The 21,085-nt window shown below is 55.4% G+C and overlaps 2 protein-coding genes across 4 annotated transcripts; one reads left to right on the top strand and one right to left on the bottom strand.

Annotated features, from left to right (window-relative positions):
• Positions 1-229: 229 nt before the first annotated feature.
• TRIP10 (thyroid hormone receptor interactor 10) lies at positions 230-9,068 on the top strand. 3 transcript variants are annotated; one of them, XM_028126275.2, is made up of 15 exons: positions 230-321; positions 1,509-1,624; positions 1,709-1,765; positions 2,642-2,789; positions 2,868-2,930; positions 3,151-3,255; positions 3,342-3,470; positions 4,057-4,203; positions 4,316-4,510; positions 5,535-5,702; positions 5,962-6,071; positions 7,847-7,979; positions 8,206-8,345; positions 8,424-8,542; positions 8,658-8,901. In XM_028126275.2, the coding sequence occupies exons 1-15, from the start codon at positions 298-300 to the stop codon at positions 8,804-8,806; spliced, it is 1,803 nt and encodes a 600-aa protein (XP_027982076.1). In that variant the 5' UTR covers positions 230-297; the 3' UTR covers positions 8,807-8,901. The 3 variants fall into 3 exon arrangements, with proteins under 3 accessions (XP_027982076.1, XP_027982077.1, XP_027982075.1); XM_028126276.2 differs by lacking the exon at positions 5,535-5,702 and having other exon boundaries at positions 8,629-9,068; XM_028126274.2 differs by lacking the exon at positions 5,535-5,702.
• Positions 9,069-9,255: 187 nt separating this feature from the next.
• On the bottom strand, positions 9,256-19,608 carry SH2D3A (SH2 domain containing 3A). The gene is given in 11 exon segments (XM_088017772.1): positions 9,256-9,944; positions 10,824-11,009; positions 11,363-11,474; positions 11,563-11,737; positions 11,900-12,014; positions 12,017-12,116; positions 12,118-12,626; positions 14,038-14,114; positions 14,478-14,827; positions 16,312-16,448; positions 18,304-19,608. Coding segments are annotated over 10 exon segments (1,854 nt in total). The 5' UTR covers positions 16,381-16,448; positions 18,304-19,608; the 3' UTR covers positions 9,256-9,783.
• Positions 19,609-21,085: the final 1,477 nt, after the last annotated feature.

The following is a 21,085-nucleotide window of genomic DNA, read 5'->3' as shown; positions in this document are numbered from 1 at the left end:
GAAAATGGGTGGGGGTCTTTTAAGGCGTCGGTCCAAAGGCGGCTGGTGGCAACTTTCCTTTAAGAGGGGGCGGGGCGTCCGTTGTGCCCCGCCTCCTGGGGTCCCGCCTTTAGGGCGCTGTTCTGGGCTTCCGCGCTGATGGAGGCGTGGCCGGGCCTGCGGGGGCGTGGCCGAGCCTGGAGTGGGCGGGGCCTGGCGGGCGGGGCCGGGCGCACCGCTCCAAGCCGAGTTTCCCGGCGGCGGGCGGCGGGGACCGGGCGCGGCGGCGGCGGCGGCGGCGGCTTCGGCGGGAGCAGCATGGATTGGGGCACCGAGCTGTGGGTGAGTCCGATAGGCCCGGCTCCAAGTTCCTCCCTTTCTGGAGTCCAGATCCCCTCCCCCTTTGCTTCTGCAAGACCTTAGCGGGGGCTCGGCGTTTTCCCCCTTCGGAGACCCCTGGAGTCCCCGCTTTTCGCCTTCTTTCGGAGTTTCCCAGGGCGTTTCAGGACGCCCAGGGCGAAGGGCGACCTTGCAGGAGCGGATTAGGGAAACTGAGCGCGGGGTTCAGAGTGAGGAGGGCAGAAGTCCCGGGACCAGGCCGGGGCGGCCGGGCGAGGTCACCTATTTTGAGCACCCTGGCTGGGCGGGCGGCTTATCTTACGGCCCCTGGGTCCCTGCCCGCCGCCCGCCTGTCCGGTTCGGGCGGGGGAGGGGCCCCTCTGGCCACTTTCAACCCCACGTGGGACCTAGAAGTTCTGACCGCCCTTTCGGCGCCTCCAATCAACACCTAGGGGCTTGGGACACTCTGGGGGGGAGGGGGCTGCGAGGCTGCCTCGCAGCCCCCTCCCCCATCCCGCCCCAGGCACTGGGAGGGGCCGGCCCTAGGCAGCCTCTGACCTCTGCTCTGGAAGCCCCAGAAATTTCCCCGTATCCTAGTCGGGACCTCTGACCCCTCCTTTTTATGGGGGCGGTGGCATCCCTGGGTTTCTGGGTGCAGAGGGGTAACTAGATTCCTTCCCCCGCAACTCTGGAATTTCTTTCGGAGGTGCAGTGGCGTTAGTGGGGGAAACTGAGTCACATTTTGGGGGACCCCGGGAAGCATGGCGACCCGGGGAACATGGTGCTTGTCTCCTGGACATTCTGGGGCCCCCCAAACTGCGGCTAACCCTGCCCCTTTGGTCCTGACTCACGCCGGGCCGGCCGGATTTTCCGGAATCTTGGGAGGGGGGATTAGGGGAGCCGGGGCAGGGGGGAGTGGCTCTGCCCCATTCCACACCCCTCTTGGCGGTCTGGAGACGGGGACCCTGTGGTCCGCCTGGGGCCCCGCCCCTGTTCCCTGGCCCTTCCCGGGAAGGGGAGGGGGTTCCCGCCGGTTTCCTGCCTCCCCCCGCGCCGCCCGGGGCGGGGCCGGGAAGCCACACCTTCTGCTAGCTCTGAGCCTTGAGGCTTCTCCTGCGCCTGGTCCTCCGGCCCGTGGGGTCCCACACGGGCCCCAACGTCGTGATCTCGAATCCTCCACCCGCTTCCAGGATCAGTTTGAGGTGCTCGAGCGGCACACGCAGTGGGGGCTGGACCTGTTGGACAAATATGTGAAGTTCGTGAAAGAGCGGACCGAGGTGGAGCAGGCTTATGCAAAGCAGCTGAGGTGAGACCCTAGGATGGATCCGCCTGGGGCTTGGGGAAGCTGTTGGAGGGCTGGGGGCTCAGCCTTTCTGCCTCTCTCCGTTAGGAGCCTGGTGAAAAAATACCTGCCCAAGAGACCTGCCAAAGATGACCCGGAATCCAAGTAAGGATGGAGAGGGATTGCCAGGCTAGATTTGGGGGGCCAGGGGTGTTGGTCTCACTTCCTCTGCCTCAGCTAGACTACCTAAGCAAGTCCCTCACCTCTTGCTTCAGTTCCCACCTAGAGGGATGAGTATGGATGCAGGATCCCCATCATCTGTGCTGGAATCCTATATCCGCTATTTTCCAGCCCCATGACTTTGGGCAATTGATGAGTTTTCCATTTGCCTCTCCTAATAAGTGAGGGAGGCTCCAGCAGTTACTAAACAAGTGACTCTGGGTAATTGACTTACGTTTTATGCCTGTTTTCCTCACCTGTGAAACGGGATGATGATGATGATGACGATGACCTTGTACGGCTCATTTGAAGATTAACTGAGATAGTGTGTTGAAGCAGTGTCTAGCCCATAGTAAGTGTCACAGGAGGATTGCGCTTCATTCCAGGCCCCCAGTTCCAGAATCCAAAAAGCTCTAGAAATCAAAAGATTGTTTTGGTAGTTTGGCAGTGGTTTCTGACCTGACCTGACTTAATTTCCTCATGTCCTTGGTTTTTATCCCACTTAGTGTGAATATTAATACCTCTCACTGCAAAAATACTTAACGGTGTTTGATTACAGGATGCTGCCCCTGACCCCACTGGGGTGATGCATAAAAGATGGTATAAGCATTATGTCCCCTTTCTAGACCTGAAAAATTCTGAGTTCTGAAATGCATCCCCCTGAAGGGTTTGGGGTAAGGGATGTGGACCAGAATTTATGGTTGCTTCCAGGAGGAATGTGTTGGGGCTTTCCCTTTCCCATCTGGAGGTGGGTCCTGGGGCTCCTGGGGGGTGGGGGGATGGGTACCTGACCCTGGCTCGCCCCTGCCCATCTTGCCCCAGGTTCAGCCAGCAGCAGTCCTTTGTGCAGATTCTCCAGGAGGTGAATGACTTTGCGGGCCAGCGAGAGCTGGTGGCCGAGAACCTCGGCGTCCGCGTGTGTCTCGAGCTGGCCAAATACTCACAGGAGATGAAACAGGAGAGAAAGATGGTGAGTGATCCCCGCTCTGGGTCTGCCCGGGGACTGCTACCTCAACCCAGGGGAGCCTAACCATTTCTGTTGGAACAGCACTTTCAGGAAGGCCGCCGGGCTCAGCAGCAGCTGGAAAGTAGCTTCAAACAGCTGGAGAATGTGAGTCTGTGGGTGAGGAGGAGGGTGGCTCTGACCCTGAGGAGCAGGCTGATGGTCGCTGTTTCATGCAGCTGCCTGTGTTGTCTGGCCTGGAGCCCCTCCCATGGGTTTCCAGCATGCCCGTTGCACCCCCCCACCCCATTTGCTGGGTGACGTCCCCCCCAGTCTCTGAAACCTTGCTTTCTCACCTTCTACCTCCTCCTGGCTCTGTCCCCGATAGAGTAAGCGTAAGTTTGAGCGGGACTGCCGGGAGGCTGAAAAGGCAGCCCAGACCGCTGAGCGACTCGATCAGGATATCAATGCCACCAAGGCTGACGTGGAGAAGGTACCTGTGGGGTCTGGGATGGACTTGGCGGTCCGGTGGGGATGGAGCCAGAACCTGGCAGTGACCCCTGCCTCGATATTCCTCAGGCCAAGCAACAAGCCCACCTTCGCAGTCACATGGCAGAAGAAAGCAAAAATGAGTATGCAGCCCAACTGCAGCGTTTCAACCGAGACCAGTCCCACTTCTATTTTTCTCAGATGCCCCAGATATTTGATGTGAGTGTTCCAAGTCCCTGGTGCCCCCTCCTGCAAGACCCACAGAGTTAACCGACTCTTACACATTTGTCAAAACCTTAGCGGCAATGTCCCGATCTCTGAATTGAAAGGACATTGGAAACAACGGTGAGCTCTGTCTTTACTCGAACTGTGTTTTTCTGTTAGGGATGTCTTTCTTTCCTTCGGAAACTCCTATTCATCCTTCTAAGCCCCGGCTCTCATAACCCCTCTGAAAGGGCCCGAATTTCCCCTCCTCTGCTCTAGCCTCTTCACTCCACTCCACCCTGGGACAGGCAGTATCTGTGCTGGGTGTGGTGTCTGTTCAAAGCCCTGGCTTCATTGCCACCTCCTTTGAGAAGCCTTTCCTGACTCCCCAGGCAAGGCGGGAGCTTCCTCAGACTCCTCTCTCAAATCTCCCCTATCCCATGCCTCTCCACTGGCCACCCTGGGCTGGAAGTCTCTGTTCAATGCTGTGTTTTCCCCACCAGACTGGGCTCAGGGCTGGGGCCAGTGTGGAGCCCCGTCATGTTGGCGGCCTGAATTACTGCTCCTGGTCCCCATTAGCGCCCCTGTCCCGTCTCTGCAGAAGCTGCAGGACATGGATGAGCGGCGGGCCACCCACCTGGGAGCCGGGTATGGGCTCCTGTCAGAGGCCGAGCTACAGGTGGTGCCCATCATCGCGAAATGTCTGGAGGGCATGAAGGTGGCTGCAGATGCCGTAGATGCCAAGAACGTGCGTGTGGGGTCCTGGGCGAGTGGGCTGACAGGTGGGCAGTTGGATGACCCCAGGCCCTAGTCTTGTCCCTGACTGCTCCCCGCCCACCACCCCCCGCCCCTCCTCGCAGGATTCCCAGGTCCTAATCGAGCTGCACAAGTCAGGCTTTGCCCGCCCTGGTGACGTGGAATTCGAAGACTTCAGCCAGCCCATGAACCGCGTGCCCTCAGACAGCAGCCTGGGCACCCCCTCCGATGGACGGCCTGAGCTCCGAGGCTCAGGCCGTAGCCGTGCCAAGCGCTGGCCCTTCGGCAAGAAGAACAAGGTGGGGGCCGGGGCCCTTGGGAGGGGGAGTGTGAGTGGGGAAAGGGGGGCCCCCACTGAGTCAGGCCCAGCCACCGGGACGCTGAGTCCTGGGCAGGAATTTTCCTCTTGGCTGTTGGCCCGGGCTGGAGGGAAGGGAGGCGGCCCGGCTATTGGCCTGGGAGTCCCCCAAGGCTGAGGGGGGTGCAGGGAGGGGGCCTGTGGCGTCTGTCTGCTGCTTCTCGGGATGCTGGGAGAAGACCTGCTTCTGGGATTCAGGGCTGGATGAGGGCTTAAGATACTCGCCCTAAGGACTCCCCTGGAGTCCGTCCTGCCAGTGGGTCCTTGGGCCCCCGACCCTCAGGCTGTTTTTTCTTGGGACTTTTGGTTTATTGTCAAGCACATAGCTGGACACCCCTGTTTTATACCTTAGACACCGCCCCCAGGTTTATATCTCATGACCCCTGTTACATAGTTTTGATCCCTCTTGACATATAATTTGATACCTCTCCTCACTTTGTACACGGGACTCCCGCAGCTTCAACCCCACCTGTGACCCTTTTGATACTTCATGCCTTTACCTTTCTCTCTGCTTGCCTCTGATCTCTGTGGCCATATACCTGTCTGAGATCTTGACTCCCCGAATGCATCTCCCTGTACCTTCTAGACTGTGAGCCCAGAAAGCTGGGTGGACAGAACCCTGGGCCTCCCTGCCCCCCTCCCCTCCCCCCAGGCCCCATGCTAGGTACTGGATATAGAATTCAAGGGAGAGGTGACATACGGGGGTAGGGAGGGGTCTGGCCTTCTGGCTCACAGTCTAATGCCCTCCCCACCACCTCCCAGATTTTTGTGTTGCTCTTTGCATGCATTTTCTGTGTGTGATTGTGCATCTTGAGTTGTGGTTTTCTTACCGTTTTTTTTTCTTTTCTTTTCTCCATTTTGTTTTTTCTTTTTTCTTTATTGCGTCCGTCCGTCCGTCGGTCCATCCTCCTTCTCTACATCCTCCCACCCCTCCTGACCCACCCCCTTCCCTGCCCCGCCGGTAGCCACGCCCCCCACCCCTCTCCTCCCTGGGGGGCCCCCTGCCCTCTCCATTGCCTAACGGACCCCCATCCCCCCGCTCCGGCCTCGACCCCTTGGCCATACTGAGTGAGATCAGTAAGTCAGTCAAACCGCGGCTAGCATCCTTCCGCAGCCTTCGAGGCAGCCGTGGGGTAAGTGAGGCCTCCGGGGGAGGAGGGGGCGGCCCCAGCCTGCCCAGCGGCTGGGTGGCGGGACCCTGGGCTCGCTTCCTGCCGCCGGCTGGGCCCCCTCCTCCGGTTTCTGGACCCGGACCTGCTTTGCTCTGTGCATGGCCTTGCCCCCCAAGAACCTTGGGTGGGGAGGAAGGTGGACTTGGTATGTCTTTGCAGTGTCAGAGCCTGGAAGCTGAGAATCCCTGATCCCAAACTCAGTCTTCTTCCCTCCTTGCAGACAGTGGTGACGGAGGATTTCAGCCACTTGCCTCCAGAGCAGCAGAGAAAACGACTTCAGCAGCAGCTGGAAGAACGGAATCGTGAGCTACAGAAGGAGGTCGACCAGAGGTAAGATTGGGGGCAGGCAGGCAAGGAACAAAAATAAAAGGATAAATGAACTATACTGAAATGGTACTCTGAGCTCTCCCGAACAAGCCCCAGGCACCGGTGGTTTTACAGGTGATTCCTACCATACTTAGAAGGAAACAGTTACTTCCCCTCTTACACAAGTCTTTGCAGCAAACAGAAAAAGTGAAAGCTGCCAGCTCATTTAGGAGGCTTGGTGGAATCAATTCCGATATCTCTTAGTGAGAATTCAAGACATTCAAATTCTGGGCTCATTTTACTTCACTTAGGATCTTGGATGCAGATTCCCAGCCAGACGAATCCAGTGATGTATTTTAAAAATAATGTTCCGTGTGATGGGGATTGTTGCTCAACAGTGTGGCTGTACTTGATATGATAGCCTGGAACTGTACACCTAGATACGGTTCAAGTGGGAACTTTCGTGTTAATGTGTACTTTACCATAATAAAAACATAACTTTTTTAAAGACAAGTCATGATCGATTGGGTGTTATCCCAGTAATGCAAAGATGGTTCAATATAAAAACATCTATTAGTCTCATTTACTACCATAATTGGCTAAAAGAAAAAAAAACTCACCCATGGTTGTCTGCTTAATAACTCAAACACTTAAAATATTAACAATAAAAAATCTGCCAGATTGAAAAAAAGAAAATCTGTACTCACTTCTTCCAAGCAACAAGAGCCTCTTCCCACTCCTTAAATAATAGGAATGACGTTTGCCACTTGGGGACGGGCAGCCCAGTTCTCTCTTGTCATTTGCATAGAACCTCTTGTACAAAACTTTTATTGTACAAAGCTTTTATTGGTGTAAAGTTCCATTCAGAACTACCTGAGTCTTTATTTTTATTTATTTATTTATTTTAAAGATTGTTTATCTGAGAGAGAGAGAGAGAGAGAGCACAACGTGTGGAGGGGCAGAGGGGGAGGGAGAAGCAGGCTCCCTGCTGAGCCCCTGACATGGGACTCGATCTCGATCCCAGGACCCCGGGATCATGACCTGAGCCGAAGGCAGATGCTTAATTGACTGAACCACCCAGGCGCCCCGAGTCTTTATGATGTAGGGGTGAAGGGAGCATGCTTTGGAGTCAGGACAGGTTGGCGTTGAATTTTCGCTATCCCCCCTCTCTGCTTGTTTCCCCGTGGCCTGGATGTGGTATTAGGACTGGAAAGAAGTTGAACCCAGGTTTGACATATTCCAAGGTCTATGCTTGTTACTATTACTGCCTATATACATAGTCTTGGAGGAGATAGGGACCAGGGACTAACGATAATAACACCGAGCATTTAGAGTGCTTACTGTGTGCTATACATTATTTCAAATCCTTTACATAGATTCACTGGCGTTCCCAAGTTCTCCTGCGACCGTGAGCCAGGGCAGAATCCTGACTGTCTTGTGTAGGGCTATATTTTGATGGCTGGAACAGTGACTGGTATGCAGTAGGTAGTCAACGTGTATCTGAATAAATAAAGGCACCATTCTAATCTTTGCAGCCACTTAATGAGATATATGCATCGTTATCCCCACTTGCCAGATTTGCGTACTGAGAGGTCCGGTAACTTGACCCACACTCACAGACAAGGAAATGCCCAGACTGGGATTCGAACCCAGGCAGTGAAGCACCAGCATTTGTGATTTAACCACTGCCTTATCTTGCTATTGGCTCCTTGAAGCCAAGCACATTTTTTTTTCTTTTTTTTGCTTGTGAAGCCATATGGGACTGTTCTTTCTGATCTGTCTGTCTGTGTCAATCCTAGAGAAGCCCTGAAGAAAATGAAGGATGTGTATGAGAAGACACCCCAGATGGGGGACCCTGCCAGCTTGGAGCCCCGGATCACGGAAACCCTGAACAACATCGAACGGCTGAAATTGGAAGTGCACAAGTATGAGGTCAGGGAAGACCCTGGGGAGGGGTGGGGGCCAGCGGGCCTAGCTGAGTCACTTCCTTGGCGGGGTGGGGGGGGCAGGGACAGGGAGGTGTTCGGTGGGGGTGGTGCCCCAGCTGTTTCTCATCACAGCCTTGGGTGTGCATGGGTGATCTCAGGAAACCTCCAGGCCCAGGACGGGCTGACCCCGGAGCCCTGCCCTGGAATTGACTGTGACTCCCTCCTCTCAGGCTTGGCTGGCGGAAGCCGAGAGCCGGGTCCTGAGCAACCGGGGGGACAGCCTGGGCCGCCACACCCGGCCTCCAGAGCCCCCAGCCAGCGCCCCACCAGACAGCAGCACCAACAGCAGACCGCAGGATGACAAGGAGAGGTGAGTGTGGAGGCCAGAGTGGGTCTGGCCCCAGGACCTGGGAGGCTTGTCCTGACCTGCTTTGCTCTCTCCAACCAGCTCTGAAGAGCCCCTCTCCGAGGAGGGTCAGGATGCCCCCATCTACACGGAGTTTGATGAGGATTTTGAGGAGCCGGCATCCCCCATAGGTCACTGTGTGGCCATATACCACTTTGAAGGTGAGGACAGCTTGTGTGTCCCATCAGCTGCTTAGGGGGTGGGCGGTGTTTTTGGCTAGATTTGTGTTTACCTGCACCTGAAGCAGATCTGAGCCTACTGCCCCTCCCACGACAGGGTCCAGCGAGGGCACCATCTCCATGGCCGAGGGTGAAGACCTCAGTCTCATGGAGGAGGACAAAGGCGATGGCTGGACCCGGGTCAGGCGGAAACAGGGAGGTGAGGGCTATGTGCCCACCTCCTACCTCCGTGTCACGCTCAGCTGAACCCTGCCACAGGCGGGAAGAAGGGGGCTGTTGGCTGCTGCTTCTGGGCCACGGGGGGCCCCAGGACCTACGCACTTTATTTCTGCCCCCGTGGCTTCAGCTGAGACCTGTGTAACCTGCTGCCCCCCGCCCCCCAACCCACTCCTCATCCCAGACGGACTCGCTGTGCCTTCTACCATTGATGTACATACTCGTGTTTCAAATCTTTTCTTCCTGCCGCTGGGCTAGGGCCATTTTGTTTTATATAAAAAAATTCTATAAAGCTTTTGGAGTCTGTGCCTTATTGGTAGATTTACATACTGGGGCTGGATATGCAAATGCCAGCCTCCTTCCTGGCCACGGAGAGAATGAAGAAGGGGAGGTAAACTCGGGCACACCTTGGACAAAACTTCCATGGAGTTGGGTGCTTGTCTGTGACTTCAGTATGGGAAGAAAAGCACCAAACATCCTTTGTGTTTACCACAGCTTTACTGAGAAAAGGTAATGTTTAGCACCTGCTGTGTACCAGGCATTCTCCACCCATGATATCTGAACACAGCTTTAATCCCCCATGAAAACCCCTAGAAAGTACACGGCCTCCCTTTTACGTGGAAGGCAAGCACAGAGAGGTTGAGCCATTTGCTAGAAGTCACACAGCTCTTAAAAAAGCATTTGAACTCTGGCTTCTGAGTAAGAGATCTGCAAGTTCTCTTGCCATTAAAAGCCTCATGTTGCCCATTTGTCAGATAGGTGTGTGGGGGTGGGAGGTGGGATAGGGCCTCCAGACACCTGGATTTTCTAACGTGAGGGAGGAGGCTGTCCCTCACCCTAGGATCCACGTACACTTCTAGGGATACAGTATGAGTTTTTGCAAATCTGTGAGGCAGAATGTGGGTTCCCACTGCGATTGGCTATGTGAACAGCTTGGGGCAACTTCCTTGGTGTCTGCCGGGGTTCCCCAAAGCCTGGGTGTCCCAGGAAGAAGGGGTTCTGTGCTTTCAAACATCCGGCTCAAGGCGCTGCGAAAGGACACTGAGGACGCGCTGGAACTTCTCGAGACGTGTGGCTTGCGGCGCCCCCACGCCTCGGCTTCCCCAGAGGAGCCTCTGCACGAAGCCTGTGGTCAGGGCCTCCCTCAGCTGCGGGTTTGGCCGGAATCCTAGGGGCGGGGCCAGGAGGGCTGGGGGCGGGGTCCAGGCCCCTGCCTCGCCCCACCCTGCACCTGCCTTCTCCCCTCAGAACTTTGTCCCAGCAGAGACTGTGGAGGGACTCTGCCCAGAAGCTCTGCACAACTGGGCGGGGTTCACGGGGAGGGGGCGCTCTGAGTCTCCGCAGGACTGGGGGTGGGGCGGCCAAGGAGCTCGGCGGAAGCATACTGTGCCAGGCTGCATGGGGGCAGTCTGTTCCAGTGCGTGATGCTGGGGGGGAGGGGGAGGGGCTGTGCCTGGGGATGAAGCCACTTGAGGGGCAAGATTTGGAGTCTGGGCCGCCCAGTGCGACACATTTTGGGGGAGATTGAGCCATGTTGGAGAGAGAGGAGTGCTTAGGTCACCAGCGAAAGCGGAATAAGCCAGGTTGGGGATTCTGGAGGCCGGGCTGTCCCTGGACGGGAGGAAGGTTTGGCTCTGAACGCAGCGGGGGCGCTGTTTTACCAGGTTGAAGAACTGACTCATCTTGGAGAGAGCTAGGCCTTGTTGGAGGGGACCGAGATCCTCTGGGGGCAGGGCCGGTTCAGGTGGGAGCGGGGGTGGGGGGCGTGCGGGCAGGGAGTGGGAATCTGTGGACGTGGCTCTGGGGCCGGGGGCCAACCCTTTTGGGGTGGAGAGCACTATTCCCTGTCAACACTGTTGGCAGCGACTCGGACTTGGGGTGAGAACTCCCCGGGGGCCAGGCCGTCCCAGTTTGGGTGGGACTCTGGGAGGCGTGGCGGGAGGCTCTGGTCCCTGGCCTGGTGGGTTTTTGGGTACCCGGTTAGAGCATGCGGGGTGCTCGGGAAGTCGGAACCGGCTGGCAGCAGGGAGCAGAGGGGAGCACTCACCTCGTAGGCGCCGGGCGGCTGCCTCACGGAACTTGGGCGCGTCCCGGGCCATCTGACGCGCCCGGTGCAGGGTGCGCAGCAGCCGCTCGCAGCTCTCGTCCAGCGGCCCCGGGAGCTCCTCGCCCTCCAGCAGGCGCACGGCGGGGACCACGTGCGGCAGCGCCACCTCGCCCGGCTCGCAGGGTCCTGTGCGGGGAAGGGCCCTGAGTTAGGCTTGGGGCTGAAGATGGGGCCTAGGGTGAAGAGGTTGGGAGACTCGGTCGAGGCCGACCCTAGGGGTGGAAGCCCAGAAACATTGGTTCCAGCTTAGCACAGAGCAGGACTGGGGCCGGGGCGAGGCCTAGGGCGGGGGCGGAGCCCAGGACAGAAACAGAGGCGGGGCCCAGGGTTTGGGCGCTCCCGGACCGAGCCGGACGCAAAGGGCGGGGCCTAGAGCGAAGAGGGTGGAGTCTATGGTGAAGGGACTTGACGTGCTGGGCCTAGGGCTGGATTCGGATTCTGGTTGGAGCGGGTGTCGAGCGCCAGGCGATGCCACTCACCGGCGCCCTCATCCAGTGCCCGCATCAGCGGCTTCAGCTCCTGCTCGAAGGCCAGCGCAGCCTCGGTGTGGCTCCTTCTGAGTTGGCGCCACGTGCGTTCCAGCCGGGACACCTGGGGGAGGAGTCTTGAACATGGGGCCTCTTCCCTCTTTCCCATCAGCAGCACTCAGGCTTTCTCCATATTTCTGCTCCCCACGCACCTGTGGCATGAGCAGGGCGCCCATGACCGCGGCCAGTCCAGGCAGGTCCCCGGCCGCCCCTGGCCGCAGCGCCAATGCCAGTTCCACCAGGCCCCTTAGGGTGGCCGCGCGCTCCTCCAGCGGCCCCGCGCAGCCCAGCACGGCCAGCGCCCCCGCCAGCGCCAGCGCCTCGTGTCTGTGGAGGTGGAGAGCAAGGGTCTGAAGGCAGTGGGAGGTTTGTAACTCTGAGGTGAGGGGCGTGGTGGGGGAGTAGCTTTGCCCATCTCACCTCCCCCCTGGGCGGTCCTTGAATGGGGGGAGGCTTGAAGACCCTGGGGATTCCAGGTGGCTGGCTCACCTCTCCAGAAGTTCCAACCTCAAGCGATGCCCATGGGGAAGTGTGAGCAGCTCCAGGCCAGAGGCGACCCCCATGGCACCCCGCTGAGCCTTGGTCACTCCTAGGAGGCCTGTAGCCTGGGCAGGGGGGTTAGTGGGGAGGTCAACCGAGCAGAATGAGTATATGGGTGTGAGGTGCTGTTGGGCTTTGGCCCGGCTTCAGCCCCTGTCTGGGGAGGAGTGACCAGGTAGGTGACCCACCTGGCAGTCTACCAATAATAGGTGCAGGGCCGTGCTCCCAGGATGGTGCTCCAGGAATAGGTCACGGAGAGTACTCAGGACTTTGGGTTCCAGGGGCCGATTCTGGGGGCCCAGGAGGCAGAAGGGGTTGTTAGGGGGCCAGAAAGAGACCTCGGCCTTTGGTCTTGCAAAACTTCTGTTCTCTTCCTCCTCTTCTTTGTTGGCTTCCCACCATGGTGGGGCCTCTGTCTCTGGGCTGCCGTGGCCTGGGGGGGTTCCCTGGGCACTGGGCACTCGGGGCACCAGCTCACAGTACGTTGGGGGGCGTCCAGACGCATCATGCAGCAACAGTGAGGGTGTTCGAGGTGGTTTGGTGGGTGCCTTGGCATGAAGCTGCCCATCGGAGGCCCTGAGGCTGTCAATAACACACCCCAGAGAAGCTGGGGTCTTCAGCAACATGGGGTCACTACCCATCCGAGGGAGGGCACATATGGGCACAGCGGAGTCTCCTAGGGATCAAACAAGAGGGAGTGAAGGGAGTACACAGAGAAGAAAGCCAGATGGGGTGGGGGGCTTCATGGGCTACCAACCTTCTGGTTCATCAAGTCAATAACTGGGTATCTTGGTGTGGCTTTGAACTTAAAACTTCACCAATATAAATGCTACACACTTATCAGTGGTCTGAAAATGAACTTTTTTTTTTGACACTTACATATGAATTCTGAATGCTACAGTTTAAATTTGAATTCTTTGTTTTTGCCCCTCTGATTGAAGATGGTAAGCACTGATGTACAAAACTAAAATAGAAAAAAAGTTATTCAAAATTCGAAAAACTACAAAAGCATCAAAGAAACTGCGTTTATCAAACTTTCAAATGATGTCTTTTGTTAAGTGTGTGGCATTTTTACTTCTGAGGTTATTAGAACTTAAAGCTGCACCCAGGCTTTTGGGAGACACTGTATTTACTGAACATATAAATAGACCCTCTTATAGAGACTTAAAACCTTCCCATGGTTCTAGCTCACTCTGAGTAAAGGCCAAAGTCCTCACAGTAGCCAAAAAAGCTCCCCAAATCTGAGCTCCAGATGGTTCAGCCCCACTCACATCCTTTGGTTGAATGAACAGTTCAAGGTCTTGTTTTGGCCCCAGGACTGCACTGGCCATTCCTTCTGCCTGGGCCACTCTCACCCTCCAGATATTCACGTCATTTCCTCCTTCACCTCTTTCAAATCTTTCTCCATGCAGCCTGTCCTGACTACTACTTAAAATTGTAATACTCCTACCCCCTATTCCCAATCTCCCTCTGTTCTACTTTTAAATTTTACCCCAAAGCAGCCTCATTTTTTGTTGTCAATGTCCATCTTCCTCCAGTAGGACACTGGCACCACTTGGGCAGAGGTCTTTGTCTTTCTACTGAGTGTTACATCTCAGCACTTAGTACAGTGGCTGGCCGTGAGGACTTGTGATGAATGGTGGGAGGGGAGGCAGGGCCGATGGGGCACACAGGGCACAAGGAAAATCCTCCTTTAGGTAGGATGGCCAGGGTCAGCTACTTTGAGGAACGCAAGTTAAACGAGATGGAGTCAGTCAGGAAAAGATCAGGGGAATGGGCTTTTCCATGGCCAGAACAGCAAGTGCCAAGACCCTGAGGCAGGAACAAGACCGGCTGGAGGGAGGAGGGGGTGTGGCAGGAGTTATGAGAGAGGTTAGCGGTGGTCAGACACACAGAGCTTCTGGGAATAATCCTAAACTCCCCCATTTTTAAGCCCCTACAAAGTGCCTGTGGATTTCCTAATCACCATGACAATTTTGAAAGTCTTGTCCCCAGTTTCCAAGAGGTTAAGTCACCTGCGCCATATCAGTCAGGCAGTGGGTGGCAGAGTAATCTCAGAGCCACGCGCTGTCTTGGTGGACCCTTACCTGGTCCAGGATGGTCTTCTCTTGACCGCCCCATGTGATCCAAACCTGCAGGCTGACTGTCACTCCGCTTCCTAGCCCTGGGGGACAGAGATGAGGGAGATGTGTAGTCCCACCCCGAGCAGGGCAGCCCCCACCGATGCCCAGAAAACCCCCTATCTAGTCACTCAGCACCAGTGGACCCCAACCAAGGTGATCTACCCCCACGGGAACACCTGACAGAGTCAGGAGACATCTTTTGCTTGTGACAACTAGGGGGTAGGGTGGAGAGGATTAGACAGGCACCCAGTAGATAGAGACCAGGGATGCTGCTCAACATCCTACGATGCACAGCACAGCCCCCCGACAATTAATCCAGACCCAAATCAGCAGCGGTTAGTGCACAGGTGGAGAAACTCCGGGGGTATCAGGTGTCACTGGAGAGGTAGAGATCCTGTGATTACCTGGGCAACTCTATCCGAGCTGGGCTCCCTAGGAGGGTGTCCTCACTAAAGCTGCGTCGAATGGGTCCTTGCCGTATCACAGGCCTGGAGGCCACGGCCCCTGTGGCCTGGGACAGTGGACGCTGCCCAGTCACATAGCTGCGAACCAGGGAGGGCAGGCTTGGGAAACGTTCATCCTCCAGCTGAAAGAGAGCTGTGGGCCGGCCTGGCCGGGGACGCAAGGCCACACGGAGCACCTCGAAGTGTAGTGCTGAGCCCTGCCAGCGGCAGGAGATCACTGGGTGGCCCCCCTGGGACCTGGAGGCTCGAACCAAGAAGTCCCCATCTTGCTGCAGGAGGGCCTCAGCCTTCTGGGGGTGGAGGACAGGGGGTAGAGGGTTTAGCCATGAGCCCAGATCAGCAATTCATGGTGATTCCCCACCCCCATCCCTCTACCCAAGAAAAGCCACCCCAGACACTGGGTGGTTTTGCCCCAAACCATTTCCTGTTTTCTCATGGGCACACCTCTGGAGTACATTTCCCAGGCTCCCTTGCAGTTAGTCATCATCTGACACAATCTGGCCAATAGGATGAGGGCAGAAGAGTTGCCGGGAATGTCCCGACCTGGCTCAAAAAACCCTCCTGCACAATCCTACAGGTTCTGTCCCCTGTCTGTCAGGGGATGTCCCCAAAGCCCTGGTGGAAGGCAGAGCCACAAGACAGAAAGAGCTCGGGTCCTGACTGACTTCTGGAGCTCCACGTTCCCCACTCCTCAACCAGCTCGTACTGTAACATGAACAAGCCCATAAAGATCTGTTGTGTTTAGCCAGGGACACCATCTTGGGGGTGCCGCTAGCTGACACTGACTAATGGAACTTCCAACCTGAGTAAATGCACGAGGCTTGGTAAACAAACATGGCTTCAAAAAGTGCCCTTCGCTGGATCCTTCCAAACTGATTATGGCCTGGAAATCCTCCTTTATAAAAATGTTCAAGCAGTCCTATGCCAGCCATGGTGGCTGGTGTTGAAACAGGGGCTGGGGGCCGCAACACCAGAGGGAGGCAAAGTGGAGTTGCTGATGGGAGCTGGGGACTGAACAATACATATGGTGGACACATGTAGCCTTTTCTACATGCCAAGCACTGCTGTGGGTATAAAACATAGGAACTCATTTAATCCTTTACCGAGGTTAAGTGGTAGATACCATCATCCTCATTTTACAGATGGGGAGACTGGGGCCCAGATAGGTCAAATACCTTGCCCAAGGTCACACAGAATGGAAGTTGTAGGACTGCGATTTTAACCACTAAGCAATGACGACTCTCACGGTTTGATTGGATGCCCAGGGTCCCAGGACTCCTGAGGGTGACAAATGAGCTGGAGATGAGGGTGAGGAGATTTGGGTTAAGAGGGAGTGCTCAACACCAACAGAGCACTCCCTGTGTGCCAGGGCCTGTTCTAGACCCTGGAGACACAGTGATGAATGAGCCCAAGGCTCTGCCCCATGCTGTCTGGTGGGCAAGACACACAACAAACGCACATGAATGAAGAAGATAGATAATGTCTAAGAGTAATCACTGAAGGTGATAAAAGAGGGAGATGGGGCCCTGGTGGCCACAGGTGCCTGGGACCCAGATGGAGAGACAAGCAAAGCGAAGGAGTAGGGTTGGGGAGCATGCCATGATACCAACCAAGCTTCAAGACAGTCCCCAGACCCTCAGTCACCCCTTCCAATAGACCTTGACCATAAGTCCCTCAACCAGGACCCCAGCAGTCCTCAGAAGTCCCCAGGAGGTCAAGGGCGGGAGAGGCTCCCTATCAGATGGTGCTGAGGCCCTGCAGGAAGCAGAGATACCTGACGGGACAGGGGGCCGTGGTACCAGGGCTGGCTGGCAAAGTCCTCTCCATCCTGTTGCACCTGCATGGAGCTCTTGGGGGCAGAAGGTGCAGGGGCTGAACTCTGTACTTTCAACAGTCCTCAGTCTTCCACATCTGTAAAATGGGAATAATTATTCCTGCATCCTAAGCTTCCTAAGTGGCTGGGTCAGCTCTTCCTTCCATGTTCCTCTTAGTTTTAGAGACAGCAGCCTGCATCCTATCAAACTTAAAATGCAACTCTCTCTCTCTCTCAACATATTCTAACACGTAAACATATTCTAAACATATAACATATAAACATATTCTAAATTAAACAAGTCACTTATAGTCAAAAATATATGTACACTAGATTTTGTTTATATATATATATATGCTAGATTCATATATACACCTCATATAAAATTGGGCTATGATTTTTTTTAAAGATTTTATTTATTTATTTGAGAGAGAGAGAATGAGAGACAGAGAGCACGAGAGGGAAGAGGGTCAGAGGGAGAAGCAGACTCTCCGCCGAGCGGGGAGCCCGATGTGGGACTCGATCCCGGGACTCCAGGATCACGACCTGAGCCGAAGGCAGTCGCTTAACCAACTGAGCCACCCAGGCGCCCCAAAATTGGGCTATGATTAACTTTAATTTAGAATTGGCTGTGATCTCATGGAAACACTTGTGCCTTCACTGAGATGCTTGCAAAGGGAGAAGACCTATGCATTGCTTTCAAATGGAATGCAATTTTTGTGCAGATGACATGATGCTACTTTTTAGAGAAATTTCATTAACTAATTCACTCAAACTAATATTTATGGGGTGCCCACCATGTGCCAGGTGCTAAGGGGCACTAGAGGCCCAGCAGTGAACAAAACAGGGGCATCCCTGCCCTTGAGGAGCTGCTGTTCTAGTGGGGGAGACAGCAATTAAGAAAATAAATAAGCAGATGAAGGAATAGATAGATCAGAAAGAGATAAGTGGAAAAATAAAGCTAGGGATGGGATATGAAGACTCAAGTGGTGGAGGTAAGATTTTCCATAGGGGAAGGTCTCAATCAGTAACAACTGTGAGGATTTTGAGGGAGTGAGCCCGGTGGGTGAAAGAACATTCCAGGCCAGAGCAAATTTATTTTACTAATCTCTAGCTTCTAAGCAGTGTATGTGCACACTCAAGAATTCTTAAGTTGTAAGGAAATCTAACCCATACATGGCTTTCCAATGTAACACCATTTTTTTTTCTTTTTAGATTTTTTTCATTCACTTGACAGAGAGAGACACAGCGAGAGAGGGAACACAAGCAGGGGGAGTGGGAGAGGGAGAAGCAGGCTCCCTGCTGAGCAGGGAGCCCGATGTGGGGCTCGATCCCAGGACCCTGGGATCATGACCTGAGCCGAAGGCAGACGCTTAACGACTGCGCCACCCAGGCGCCAACACCATTTTTAAAAAAAATTTTTTTATTATTATTATATTTTTAAGTAATCTCTGTGCCCAACGTGGAGCTCGAACTCAGGACCCTGAGATCAAGAGTCACATGCTCTACCAACTGAGCCAGCCAGGTGTCCCTTCAATGCAATACCATTTTTAAGGACATTAAAAAGTCACATTTTGTAGAAATGTCAATTTGGCATTTGCAGATTTTTAGATTTTGGAGTCGATACACTTTGTTATTATTATGGCCAAATTTAGGTCTCTGACATTTTGGGACTCCCTTGATACTGTGCAGGCCTCAGGCCCTGTGTGTCTCAAGTGTCTGGTGGAGAAAACCTGCCCTGGATGGGAGGGAAGCAAGAGGTCTGCTTCTCACTTCTCTACCCCTAAGGTGTTCTGGGCCTGGCCGGGTGTGCAGGGAAATAGCACCAGGATTCTCTCACCCTGAGTCAGCAGGGCCCTGAGGGCCAGAAACAGGCAAGAAGTTCCCAGGCCCGCCCCAGGTAGCTGTAGGGGCGGGGAGCTGGGCAGGGACCTGGCTCCAGGTGCTACATACCTGAACACCAGGTGTGTCTCCTGTGGATGCCTGTGTACTTCCTGTTTGTCATCTGGGCCAGGCCAGCCTCTGTCTTGAGTCCCCCAACGTCAGCTTCCCCTCGTCCCTCTTTAGTGGGCACGCAGGTGGGTCACTGACAAGGCTCTGGTTAGTTTGGTGGAGGGGAGTTTGGATGAGGGGGGAGCTCAGAGTGGTCACAGGTTAGACGGAGGCCAACTAAATCATCTTCCTGCCCTTAATCCTTTGGAATAATTTCTGGATATTTGGGCAGGGGAGAGAGGAAGGGAGCAGAATCAGGAAGAGGGTGGGGGTAGGGGCAAACATGGAGAAAAGAAGGGGGTTATTCATGCCCTGCAGACCACACCTATGTGCACACATGTGCAGGGGGGCAGCCGCCTACACATGGACACATGGACACAGTTAGACACGGGTACTCAAACTTGACATTGAGCAAACACTGATTGGTTGAGACTTACTATGTTCTGGGACCTGTTCTAGACCCTGGAAACACGATGATGAGTGAGATCAAGGCTCTGCCCTTTGCTGTCTCGTGGGCAAGACACGAAATAAACAGCACACAAGGAATGAAGACGATAATGTCTACGAGTAATCACTGACGATGATAAAACAGGAATGTGTGATAAAAAAGACTGGAGGAGGCAGCTACTGTAAATAACATATAGTCAGGAAGGTCTCTCCCACCAGGTGACATTGGAGCTGAGCCCTCAATAAAAGGAAGGAGACAGTTACGCAAAGGTTCGGAGAAAGAGCAGTTCCAGATGCGGGGGTGAGAGGGTGGACAGCAAGTGCAAAGGCCTGGGGTTAACAGAGCTTACTCTCTACATTTTACAGCATCAAGGAAGTCATTGTAGCCGAAATGCACTGAGCAAGGAGCTAAGGGGAGAGCAGCGAGGTCGGCAGGGGTGAGACCATTCTGGTGGACCCCAAATTCTCATCTTAGCGGGATGCAATGGGGGGTTACGGAAGGGTTTTAAATGAGGGAGGGGCACGATCTGGTTTGTGGTTTAAAAAAATAAAAATAAAAAATAAAAAGATTGCTCAGGCAAAGTGGAAGCAGGGAGGCTTTTCATGTTGCACAGGAAGCACGCTTAGAGGTGCACTCCCAGGTACGGCCAGGTACATGGACACGCGCGACGCACAGCGACCCAATCAGGCACTCGGCGACCCTTCTCCGAACGCCGCTGCTCCTGGCCCGACACCCAGATTCTCCCTGCAAGACGGTGGCCCCATCTGGAAAAGAGAGGACTCCCCACCCCAATAACCCCCGATCCTGGATGTGCCTGGGTCCCCTCACTCACCTGGACCGGGACCCGCGGAGCTGGTGAGAAGCTGGGGCCGGGCCGAAGCCGGAGGCTCTGCGGCTCCCGGCCCCTCCCTCCCCGCCCCAGCGGACCCCACCTTCTCCAGCCGCGCCCGGTGCGTTACCGAGCCAGATCACCTGGCCCCGCCCCCGAGGACTCCGCCTCGGAAGGTGGCCTCCTAGGCTCTCACCCGCCCTCTCGTCCCGGCTCCACCCCCTTAGAGCCGTTCTCGGCGCTAACCACGCCCCCTTTGGAGAACCTCCCCCCTCCCATACACCACGCCCCTTGGGAACTCCCTCTGTCCCTTCCAGGGGGCCCCCCGGCCTAGAACGTCGCCCCGCCCCCATCGGATGGCAACGCCCACACGCTCCTCGCCCCTCCTAGTCCCGCCCGTTAGAGCTTGGCTCCTCGGTTCCCCGCTGGCTGGTCCTAAGTACCCCTAACCCCTTGGGATCGTGGGGAGGGTGTTTCTCTCCTCTATCCCCCAGGGCTCCTCGCGGGCACAGGGCGGCCCCTTACGGGCTCTCTTGCAGCGCGGGTGTGGCGGCTGCTGTGACGTAGAGGTGCGCTTCCTCCAGACCGTCCCGTTGGGTTTCCGGGAAGGGAACTCCAGTGGCTGTCGGGTTTTGTGGAGACAGATGCGGGAAAACACGACAGCCTCTCCCCTGTAACAGCACGAGGGAGATGAGCTAGACTCTGGGGGATTATGGCCGGGGGAAACATTCAGGTGGTTTCCTTGGTGGGAGGTGGGAGGTGGGCTTCCATCGTGATGCTTGGAGCAAGCATGGAAAGGTTGGGGGAATGATCTGGAACAAGAGGGAGGACGGTCTGGCCACGTTTATTGAGGGCTCACAGTAATAAAAACAGTATTGAAAGCAGTAGCCGCCAACTAACACTTATTGAGCACTTACTGTGTGCCAGGACTGTCCCGCTTCCTTGACCTGCTTCAACGCATTTAATTTTTACATCGACCCCTCAGTGAAGTAGCTACTATTTCCATCACCCCCATTTTCCAGATGCAGAAACGGAGGCACCGGGCAGCTAAGCCATTTGCCCAAATTGACCCGGCTTGTGAGTGGCGGAGGTGGGATTCATACCTGGAGCCCTGGAGCGCCATTCTGCCTTCCTCGCTTTCATCTGTGCAGCCCCACAATCTCTGATCCCTACCAGAATTCTAAACGGTGAAGATTGCTGTCACCCATTTTACAGATGAGGAAATGAGCGCCCGGGATGGTTGGGGATGAAAAGTTTCGGTGCCTGTGGGATCGCAAAGCTGGTGATTTCCAGGCTCGGCTTTCCCCCCGCGAATGTGGAAGAGGCTCGAGGCTCAGGAAATGCTGAGGGGAGTGTCTTTTCCTTGACCTCCTCCCACCTAGTTTTGGTGCGGTCGGGGGTTGGGGGGGGGTGGGGGTGGTGTCTGTCCACTGAAGGAGTCTAGCGCCCCCTAGTGATTAAAGGAT

The sequence above is a fragment of the Eumetopias jubatus genome, unplaced genomic scaffold (assembly GCF_037043125.1).
Source record: "Eumetopias jubatus isolate StellerSeaLion01/CBP00866 unplaced genomic scaffold, mEumJub1_p1.0 scaffold_1, whole genome shotgun sequence".
Lineage (NCBI taxonomy): Eukaryota > Metazoa > Chordata > Mammalia > Carnivora > Otariidae > Eumetopias > Eumetopias jubatus.
The sequence above is the reverse complement of the archived record's forward strand: the minus strand, read 5'-3'. Positions and strand labels throughout refer to the sequence as shown.